Source organism: Lampetra planeri, unplaced genomic scaffold (genome assembly GCF_965212315.1).
Source record: "Lampetra planeri unplaced genomic scaffold, kcLamPlan1.2.h2 scaffold_693, whole genome shotgun sequence".
Lineage (NCBI taxonomy): Eukaryota > Metazoa > Chordata > Hyperoartia > Petromyzontiformes > Petromyzontidae > Lampetra > Lampetra planeri.
Window position 1 is genome coordinate 1 of NW_027615516.1, and position 11,161 is coordinate 11,161.

Genomic DNA, 11,161 nt, shown 5'->3' on the forward strand with positions numbered 1-11,161 from the left:
AGACTGGTCAGCGAACATGTCAGAACGTGTGTGTGTGTGTGTGTGTGAGAGAGAAAAAGAACTTTAACTTCTGATTCTTTGTTGCCTGGAGAAACTCGTGCTGCATCATGAGACGTTTCCCCTGAAGCTCCAGTCTGGTGCTTCCACCAGCTCTCCATCCCTCCATCCCACCCTTTATCCTCTTCTCCCTCTGCTCCTCATCCTCCCTCACATCTTCACTTCTTCTTCTCATTGTCACATTTTTACATATTTCTCTTCATTTTCATCCTCCCTTTTTAATCTTCCTCACATTTCCTCTTTCTGTGCCATCTCTCCATCTCGCTATCAGGATCATTTCCCTGATGACTCTATCTCGTTCCTCCCTCTGTTCTTACTACTTCACATTTTCTCTCTCTCACCACATATCCTCAGTTTGGTTTTAGATGTTTACAAAAGAAGTTTTTATCTTTTGCCGCCTAATGACACTTAATTACATCATTTGCTTAACAAGCTGAGGGCAGTATGTGTGTGTGTGTGTGTGTGTGTGTGTGTGTGTGTGTGTGTGTGTGTGTGTGTGTGTGTGTGTGTGTGTGTGTGTACACCGACCCGCCAGCCTCCAGACTGGAAGGAGGGAGTGAGACGAAGCATCAGAGGGAAGCAGAGACTCAGTCTGGAGAAGAAGCTACTGAAAGACACAACGTGCAGATACAAACGTTAGAAGTAGAGAACAGGTCTCAGCTGGGTGTGTGTGTGTGAGGTCGGGGGGGGTGCTACAAGTACAGGAACAGTGCAGTGGACGAACAGAAGAAGATCAGTGAAGGTCCAAGAGACGAGGAGGAGAGTGGAAGAAGCCGATGAGCAGCTTCGATGAGACGAATCAGAACATCAACACAAAGAAACGGTGACATGGTGTTGGACGTGGAACTTTCCGGAGCATCGTTGAAGAAGTCAAACTGGACGTGGAACTTTTCGGAGCATCGTTGAAGAAGTCAAACTGGACGTGGAACTTTCCGGAGCATCGTTGAAGAAGTCAAACTGGTGAGAAATTGAGCGAAGGAGCTCACAGGACGTGGACTTTGGCTGGAGGCCATGGAGCTGCTGGAGGCCTTCTACCGGCGGAAGCTCCGCAGGAAGCAGCGCAAACCGGAGCCGGGCCGGTCGGACGTGGCGGTAGTGGGCCGGACCCAGGGGGCGCTGGCCCGCACACCCTCAGAGGCCAGCGTGAGCGGCCTGGCGACAGGCCTCATCTCCAAGGTCCTCAGGTTCACGTCCAGGTACAAATGCGTCTTCTCCGGGCACGAGTCGATCATCGGAGCTGAAACAACACAACAGTCGCACAGTTTGAGTGCAGTTGCCGTGGAAACTGGTGTGTTTTTGCACGCGCTCTCATCAGTGAAGGTTCAGTTTGTCCTGCTCAGACAGAACATCTGAGCTGTGTGTGACTAATCATCAGTGAGTCTTTTGATCTTTGTCTCCATCAATGGATCAGTTGTTTGTTTGGAAAATTAGGTCAAAGGTCGACCAGGCACAGATATTTGGTTCATGATCATCGGAGGAGCAAAGAAACAGAAAAATCTACATGGACGAAACTGATTCATGGATCATGAGAATATGTACAGACGTGATCGGTCTCACACATCCAAATAATAATAATAATAATAATAACAATGATTTTATTTGTATTATATTTGAGCAATCTCAGTGCTGCAGAGAAAGAATAAAAAACAACTGAAAATTAATGCAATTGTTACAATCGTTAAATAATAAAAAGAGAATAAGATACATTTAGCAAAATGTGGGGGGGTGCGTTTAGTTAATGTGTGTGTGTGTGTGTGTGTGTGTGTGTGTGTGTGTGTGTGTGTGTGTGTGTGTGTGTGTGGTGAGTATGTGTCCAGTTATTCCAGTCACGTCCCTGTCATTACTCCAGAACCCAGGGTTCCATGTCTCTGTCTTCTACTTACTCAGATAAAATCTCTTCCTGTTTGTCCGATGTGAGCGACGGCTCCAATCCGTCATCAGGGGTGAACGTGTTGTCGCGCTTTGACTCCGCAGACGGAACGAGCCGGCGTCCCGTCCGCACTCGTGGCACTCAACGAAGATCTCTGATGGAGAGCGGGCGCCAGAGCGAAGGAGGATGGACACGATGGGCAGCGGGTGGCAGCAGGGGCACCACAGCAGGTGGGACACACACACACACACACACACACACACAGAGTTATTGGTTGACATCTTCAACCTGAATGATCTGTCCTGTCTGTCTGTTGCTCAGCGCCTCGACCTCTGACCTGTCCGGCGGGTTCGAATCCAGCAGTGGCTACCTGAGGAAGAGTCCGGACCAGTACAGTTCCCGAGGCAGCATGGAGAGTTTGGACCCGCCCCCATCTGCCCAACTCCGCCCCAGAGAGCAGCAGTACCACCCGCTGGTCCACAGTGGCCACGGCGGCGCCCACCCAGCGTACTCCTCCTGCCAGCAGCTGTCCTCCGCCAGGTTCATGCACGCTGACGCACACACCTGCTGACTGCTCCGTGCTGGGCTAGCTGGGCGCTATGCTAGCTGGGCGCTACGCTAGCTGGGCGCTACGACTTTCAGGGACCGAGACGAAAGAGACAGAGACATTAAAGATGTTAGAGACATTAGAGACATTAAAGACGTCAGAGATGTCGGCGCTAAGCTAGCTAGGTTAGTAATGACTTCCAGGAGGTGCGTTCCGTCGGACATACAAACCGAAGGTGATGTAACTTTATCACGTTAACTTCGCCCAGTGTCTGATGGACCTCCTCTCGTGTCCCAGGTCGTCCAGCAGCATCGACCACCTCCACAGCAAACGAGACTCCGCCTACTCCTCCTTCTCCACCAGCTCCAGCATCCCGGAGTACCTGGCTGTGCCGTCATCCAGCCCGGAGCGCTCTTGTTCTCTGGAGGACGTCCTTCATCAAGGAGGAGGACGTGAAGAGATGCAGCAAGCTGACATCCGTCACGTGCAAACGGCATGCGGCGCTCCGGGTCTGGAGCCAGGCTCCACCCCCTCGTCGTCCAGCAGGCGGAGCAGAGAGCTGCAGGGTAACGTTATGCTTCTGGAAGCTCGCCGAGCTGACGTCATGTCTTGACTGGCCTCCTCTCCGTTTCCAGGATTGGTGGGTGGAGTCTGTTACCGTAGCAGCAGCAGTGGGGGGACGCTGGCTGCGAACAGACATAGTGTGGGGCCAATCTGGGCCCCAGCAACCAGCCACAGCTCCTATGAGAGCCTGAAGGGGGCGCCGGCGCCACCCCGACGCAGCGACAGCTACGCAGCCATCAAACACCACGAGAGGCCGAACTCCTGGTCCAGTCTGGAAGCTGCTCGGTCAGTATGGGGAGCTGGCGTCTGAGCAGGAGGGGGGGGGGCTTTGTAGCACTAGCTTACTTTGGACTATGCACCATCAGAAAACGGTTCCTGACAGCTGAGAAGTGTCACTCGGTTTGTCTACCTGGTGTAAAGAAGGAGCTAGGAGAAGGAGGAAACGTCAATCTGTTGACAACAGCCATGTAATGACTCGCTGGCTTCCGTCTTCCGATTACCGTATTGACAGCAACTTGGATGTGAAGTGAAACCTTCAGGAACTGATGGATGTTTCACGTATCTCCGAGCTCCTTTTTCACACTAGGTCAAGGAACCAAGGGACACTTCTCAGCTTCCAGCGAGACGATCGGGTTTAAAGGGTTAAAGGAACATGGCAGGTGTGTGAACGTCTGTGGTCGCTAACAGACGTTAGTGTGAGAACGTTCAACGAGCTGCACGCAGCCAGAGAGTCGATCAGGAGCTCGTGTCTTCTCCGTCTTCTTCTCGTTAAATGTCACATGGGGAAGTTGAGACGTGAAGCTCTGACACGTGTTGTTTGTTCTTCTCATGTGCATCAGGTCCCTGCAGAAAGGCTCTCTGCCGCCCCCTGGTGGTGCGCTGCTCTCAGGTACATCAGTGTTTGTGGGTGGTTTGTCTCTGCCTTTTGTTGACACTGTCGCCATGGTTACAGCCAAAGGCTCGTACAGCACCGAGGGCCAGCTCCACACCGTGATGGAGAAGAGTCCTGAGAGCAGCCCCACCACCAGGCCCCGACAGGGCGGGGCCACACTGCAGCCCGCCCCATCCCCTCCGGGTCCGTCACCCGAATCGGGCTCCCTCCCCCCGCCCACAGGTGCATCCATTGCCCCACAGCCAGAGCCGCACAGTACGCCTGAGTCCTCAGGAGCAGCTGAGGCTGAGGCAGCAAGCAACAGGTGGAGAGAAAACAGACAGCAGACAGCTGCACCGCTGGTCCACCGCGCCGCAGACAGGTGATGCTGTCTGATGCCCAATCTGCTGTTTGTTGTTGTTGTTTTGACGTAAACAACTGAGTGTTGTAATGTCATCAGGGGTCAACAGGACAGAGATGGGGCAGAGCACCAGGTGGGGGCCCTGGGGCCCCAGAGCCCCCACGGTCACAGAAACCACATGCTCCAGGATCCGGACCAGGAGTTCCAAACACAGCCCAGGTGTCAGTCGTCACAGCAGTGGGACGGAACCAGGTGAAGAAGAACGAGGCGTTCTGCTCAGCAAACTGCAACAACTCCATTTCTTACTGAGAATATTTGTCTTATTTTTACTCAAATCGTCTCATTTCTCACCACTGAATCACTTAAAATCAAGATTTCTTTGCTTGGTTTATTTCAAGTGAAAATGTGTGAAGTGAAATGTGTCTTATTTTAAGTGTAAAGAGATTTTCTGACTAGAACTGAGACATTTTGACCAGAAATTAGACAAATAGTCCCAGCAGCTGTTGAGTTGTTGCAGAGCTCCCCTCCACCTCCTCTCTCCTCCTGCAGGTCAGTAGAACTTTCCAGCGTTTGTGCTGACCACATCACGTCCTCCAGACCAGCCCAGGGTCAGGCCCCGCCTACCTCTGCCCCCCGTCACCACGGCGACCCATCAGCTCTGCAGTGGGAGCAGAAGGAGCAGAGGCAGCACCCGCTCACCCGGCTGGAGATCGCCCTCGCCGAGGTCCAAGGCTGCTCCCCCCCCCCGCCGCCTGTCCGTCCTGGAGAAGGTCAGTCGGTTCGAGCGGCACGAACACGGCGGGAAGCAGCGCAGCAGCAGCAGCAGCAGCAGCAGCGGTCACGTCGGCTGGGCTACTCATCACCGGGTAAAACCCCCCACACATGCACACAACCCCCTGGTGAACATTTGTCGTTACTACACCCCGCCTGATGTGTGTGAACGATTCGTCTCCAGATGGCAGAGAAAGGCCGCAGCGCCCCCTGTGGTGCGGAGGACATCCGGAACATGCTGGAGAGGAGCACGAGTGGGAGCAAAGCTCACAGAGCTCTGAGCTTCAGAGGAGGCAGCAGCACCCAGCTCAGGTACGCGTCCAGCTCGGTGTTCGATCCCAACGAGTTCCACTTCCACCTAAAATGACAGAAAGCATTTTCAGGTGATCAGTCTTACTGATTAAACAATGTAAAAACTGTGAGTTCTCCAGGACTGAGAAGAATCTGTCCCCTCACTCGTCCATGTCCTCGGACCAGATCTCCAACCACTGACCCACTTCTTGTTTCCTGTCCAGGACCTCGGCTGACCCCAGCTCAGCCCTGCAGAGGAGCCGCAGCAGTCTGCACCTGGAAGAATCCCGGGAGGGGGACAACCGCAGGGACGTCCTCCTGAGGCAGGACCTCCAGGAGATGCTGGGCTCCCTGCAGGACCCGTCCCTCAGCAGGTCCGAGTCCCTCAGCAGGTTCCTCAGCCGTCCAGATTCGTTCTGTGAACATTGTCCTCCTCCTCCACAGGTCCTACAAAGACTCGTTGAAAGGAGTCCAGTCCAGGGTTCTGCGCTCCACCTCCTTCAAACGCAGAGACCTCCTCACCTCCTCCCCCAGCTTCTCCTCCATCTCCTCCTCTGACCCCCCCAAGCCCCACCCGCTGGAGAAGAAAGCCCCGAAGACGATGCCCAAACCTCAGGGCGTCATGCTCCCACTCACGTCCCCTCACGCTCCGAGGGAGCGACATGTCATCAGCCCGCAGGTTCGAGGCCCAAGTCCCCCGGCGCTTCCCAGCGTCCCAGCGGTCGGCCCCCCCGCTCTGCTGCGGATCTGCGGGCGCAAGCGTCTGACGGCGGACCAGAAGAAACGTTCATACTCAGAGCCTGAGAACATCAACGAGGTCGGCGTCTCGGATGCTGAGACGACGGCGCTCCTCAGGCCGGGAGGGGGTGAACACATGAATGTCAGACCAACGGATTCCACGCTTCTGAGTGACAGACGCTCGACGCCCCGTCCCTCAGAGACCAGCGTGGCCGACCGGCGCCGGATGTTTGAGGCCGTGACACGTCCCGACCTGCGTCAGCTGCAGCACAACGCTCTGACTGAGTACGTGGAGAGGAAGAGGGGGGGAGGGAGGGACGAGGGAGGACGGAGGACCGGTCCCCCGGCCGCACAGCGTCTACCTGCAGCCGGCAGATGTCCACCCCCCAGGTGAAGGGAGGAGCACTCATTTCATCTTTATATAGCGAGCTACCAAAATAAAATGTAAAAATGACATAAACAAATACATTAAATTCATATTAAAAATTCAAATTTAATTACAGTAAAATTAAATCCAATCAAATTAAATTAGTCACATAAATAAATACAAGATATTTTAAAACAATAGGATGAATTTCCTTTCTCCCCCCTCTGCTGTCCAGTGTCCTCCCCCCACCCCAGCCTCTCCTCCACCTCCAGCCTGCTCTCCCTACAGTATTCCAGCTCAGATCAGAGCTTGTCCTCTGGGGAGAGGCGTCACTGCTCCACCCGGCCCCCCGGAGACGACCCCTGGAACCACCAGTCCAACCTCTTCTACCCGGGTCGGGTGACGACACCCGCGGCCGCCGGTGGCGCTGCAGCAGCAGAGGTCGGACTGGAACACATGTCTGGTTTTTCATTCCTCCAACATGTTTTTTCTTTAACTCAAAAGGTTTTTCCCGTCCTGAGGTTGGAGCAGGAGAAACAGTCGATCACATCTGATCAGTTCACTCTTACTGACCAGTCTTCATCTGCTTCTTCCTCTCAGCAGTGCTGTGGAGCTCCAGGCAGTGGGGCAGCGGGCGGTGGGGCAGCAGCGCCCCCGGGCGGCGCCGCCGCCGATCAATGGAACCCCACAGACATCAGAGTCGACTCTCAGCTGCTGGAAGTCAGTTTCTGCAGAGAATCTGCTGGAGCCAACGAACCAGCAGCATGCCCCCGCCTCCCCCTCTTCCTCCACCAGGGACAGACGCAGCCAGGTGAACATGCAAGGACGCACACAATCAGTCTTGATCAATCGAGTCCAGAACCCAAGTTTCTTTGTCAGTTCTCATGTAGTAGGAGATGAAGAAGTTCAGTTCGGTCTTTTTTCCGGGCCGTTCCACCCTGTTTCTTTCTTTGTTCTGTTCTCTTCTCATTCCATCCCCGTTTTTTCCTTCGTTCCGTCCTTGTTCCGTACTCATTCTGTCCTTGTTCCGTCCTCGTTCCAAACACTTCACGTTTGGGGACGTGAGTCAAACAGGAAATACCACACTTCCTGGGAGGTGCCAGACAGGAGCTGCTGGACGCTATCTGATGTGGATGATAGGAATGATAACACACACACACACGCTCGCACACACACACACACACGCTGTTCAACATAAACATCATTACATCTCAGACAATCTGCATTTTTTTCACTTCAATCAATCCAATCATCAACGTTTACTATGTTTACTATGATAAATGGAGTCAGTGTCGCCTCCCACAGGTGGAAACAGGCGGTGTATGTGGGTGTATTAAAACCAATCTGTGTCTGTTTGTCAGGACGTCGCTCCAAGTGACGTTGGGACGTCCGGTGTCTTCAGCAGCGGACTTGTGGACACTGAGGACGGGTACGTTACAGAGGAGATAAGGCAGGGTGGAGGAGAGGAGTCAGGGAGGGAGCAGAGAAAAGTCACTGGCACACACGCAGTGAAACAAACAGAACCAACTCATGTCCTCAGGGATTCGTTCCTGACATGTGAACGGTCAGAGGTCACTGCAGGAATCCGTCTGCTGTACAAATATAACCGGGAACACAAACGTTCACAGCTCGTTACCGAACAAAACAAACGTCTGTTTGGATGCAGCCGTGAGAAAGTGAGATCCTTCAGCAGCTTCTCTGCTTTGGTTTGGGTGACGAGTCCCAACAGATGTCGAGTACCCGTCCTCCTTATTATTATTTATTGTTTTATTGTGTGTTCGATGATGGAGCACTGACAGCTCAGCTCGCGTCGCATCAGTAAAAGAATGATGGCTGCTAATTTCCTGGATGTGTTGTTGACACCGATTGATCTCTGCCCTCAGACCCGCCGACGTCCAGGCGTCAGAGATACTGTTCCGTCCTCAGACCGCCCACGGAGCGTCTCCAGGTTTGTTCCTGCGCATGACCTGATAGATCTGTTTGTTCCACACCTGACGTGTCCGTCGTTCTGCTCCGCCTCAGGCCCCGCCCACTCTGCTGTCACTCACAGACGCCGTCAGAGGAACAGCGAGCGGCAGAGGGCCCACAGCACCTCCAGCCTGGCGGCGTCCGTCGGCCTGCCCTGCCCCCTCGGCGGCGGCGGGTGGCAGGCTGGAGACAGGCTGAGTCTGGCCGACCTGGACGGCGGCGGCAGACGGCCGAGGGACAGCTGGTGCGACGGCGGCGTCCCAGAGGATGGAGTGCCTTCAGAAAACACCAAAGTTTGGTCACTGACTGCGGGCACGGACAGGAAGAGGAGTGAGGGTGCCGAGTCCTGTTGGCCGCACACGTCCGTCCCACAGCGCCACCTGTCTTCGCTGTGCATCTCAGAGTCCAGTCTGCTCGGCTCCGCCCACGGGCCGGAGGAAACCAGCAGCGGAACACAGGACGAGTTGGATGACGTCTTCCTGCAGAACCCACCAACCGCCGAGACGCCCCGAGAGACAGACATCACGGAGGAGTCCCCCCCCCTTCCTCCTCCTCCTCCTCCTCCTCCTCTTCTTCCTCCTCCTCCTGAGGCGTCGAAGCAGCAGGACTCAACTATCAGCAGGTTTCTTCTTCACTTTTCATATTTCAGAATTTATCAAAACCTTTTTTTAAATTCTTTTTCTGCTTCTTCCTCTTCAGTCCAGATGTCAACTCATCCCCGCCAACCCCACCCTCCACACCCGTCATCCCTCCGCCCGTGCCTACCGCTCCTCCTCCTGTGAAGCCACGCCCCTGCACCGTCCCGGCCCCCTGTCCATCTGTCCTCGCCCCTCAGGAGGTGGAGGACAGTCTGAGGGTGGAGTATCAGCCTCTGTCCCGTAGGGAGAAGACAGCTGAGGAGCAGCGGGTGGAGGCGCTGGCCCGGCAGCTGGTACCTGACCTCTTCTTCTTGGTCTTGGTCGTCTTTGTTGTTGTCAGACAAACGTGTGACTGCTTCTCTGCTCACAGGTGTTGCATGATGGCTCGTTGGCGCCCCTGCTGGACACGTGGGGGGGTAAATCCACTGTGGAGCTGGTGGAGGAGATTTTTCAAAGCAAAGTGCCATGGCAACGCAGGGGCAGCTTCCGATTGGACGGCAGGTACCCGTGATTCCAATAAATTCTTCCCTCACATTTGTTTCCTGATGAACTGGCCTGAAGAACGTTTCTAACAAATGTCGCTGTCCGACCAGGATCCGGGACGGAGGGGACCCTGCTCCGAGCTCCAAACGAGGGGCGCATGTCAGTTTTGACGAGGACCTGAAAGACCTGGACAGTACGAAGGTACGCTCAGTTTTTATGACATGGACACGCTCTTCATGTCAAGACGGAGCATTATTCAAGAGTATTTGTTGTCATTATACAGGAGAAGGAAATTTTATTTACAGCTCACGGCTTAAAGGTACACAGTAAAATAAAATACTACAAAATATTGACATACAAAATACGATAAGAAAATACTAGTAATAAACGATAATAATAACACAGAACAAGTTAGGAGGGAGCATTAGGACTGAGGCTTCGCCTCTCTCTTCAAGGACTCATACGTTCTGTTTGTCCACCAGGTGGCGCTGTGTGAGGCTCTGCGCTGCAGTGTGGTGGTGCTGCGGGCAGAGAGGGAGGAGCTGCAGGAGGAGCAGCAGCGCCACCAGGCTCTGGGGGCGAGTTTGGACTCTGTGGTGCAGGAACACTGCCGAACCAACGAGCGGGACAAGTACAGCAGGTTCATCGGTACGTACGACTGTCGCACAGCGGGGACACGTGTTCGATTCCCCCGCGTCCCTTCAGTCTCCGCTGTGTTTGCAGGCGACCTGGAGAAGGTGGTGAACCTGCTGCTGTCCCTGTGCGGGCGTCTGTCCCGCATCGACACGTCTCTGCTGGTGCTGCAACAGCAGGTGGACGAGGACGCGGCGGAGGAGCGGGTGAGATGGACGGTGCCTGCTGCCAACTGACGGTCACCGTGTCTCTGGGAGCTGACGTTCTTCTCCTTCTCCTCAGGAGTCTCTCCATCACAAACGCTCCCTTCTCCTCCGTCAGACAGAGGACGCCTGGGAACTGAAGGAGAACCTGGACCGGCGGCAGCGGGTCGTCCACGCCTTCCTGTCCGACCGCCTCGCCGCCCCACACCTGCAGGACTACCGCCGCTTCGTCAGCACCAAACCCTCGCTGCTGATTCGCCAGAGGAACCTTGATGACCTCATCCGACAGATGGAGGAGCAGCTGGCGCGGCTGGCAGAGAACCTCCCCCCGGAGCTGGCGGAGGCTCGCGGTTGGTCGAGGAGCTGCCTGTTTTCAGCACCTAGCCCCGCCCCCTGCTCCTCTCCGTGCCCGCCCCTCATTCCAGGTCCTGCCCATTTGGTCAGGTCCACCACAGTGACATCGCTGTGATGTCATCAGGTCGCTCTGCCCATTGACACGCCCACACAATGGAGAAAATGTCACCTCGTTTTGTCCCTGTTGACAAATATTACATTCATTTGCTTTGCGTGAAGATTCTAGAAACTCCCTCCAAAACCATGTCCACCCTGACAGTGGACGGATAAATCCTGGTGTCGGCAGGTGAAAGAAGAGTCAACATTTAACGTGAAAAAAGTCAAAAGAATATTTTTTTACATCAGCAGAACGTCCCAGTCCCACTGGACTCTAACTGCCTGAACGTTGACCTGGTGACTCGAGCCACTGTTTGCTCCCAAAGACAAAGTCATGTCACTGTTCTCA

The 11,161-nt window shown here is 54.6% G+C and overlaps 1 protein-coding gene across 1 annotated transcript; it reads left to right on the top strand.

Annotated features, from left to right (window-relative positions):
* The first annotated feature begins 1,068 nt into the window (after positions 1-1,068).
* On the top strand, positions 1,069-10,820 carry LOC144741748 (protein Shroom3-like). The gene is made up of 22 exons (XM_078624250.1): positions 1,069-1,253; positions 2,032-2,157; positions 2,249-2,467; positions 2,772-3,040; positions 3,125-3,323; positions 3,878-3,927; positions 3,991-4,152; positions 4,873-4,994; positions 5,226-5,353; positions 5,557-5,706; positions 5,777-6,178; positions 6,242-6,460; positions 6,692-6,878; positions 7,799-7,866; positions 8,488-8,878; positions 9,241-9,336; positions 9,414-9,544; positions 9,637-9,727; positions 10,009-10,174; positions 10,250-10,365; positions 10,442-10,705; positions 10,788-10,820. The coding sequence occupies exons 1-22, from the start codon at positions 1,069-1,071 to the stop codon at positions 10,818-10,820; spliced, it is 3,774 nt and encodes a 1,257-aa protein (XP_078480376.1).
* Positions 10,821-11,161: the final 341 nt, after the last annotated feature.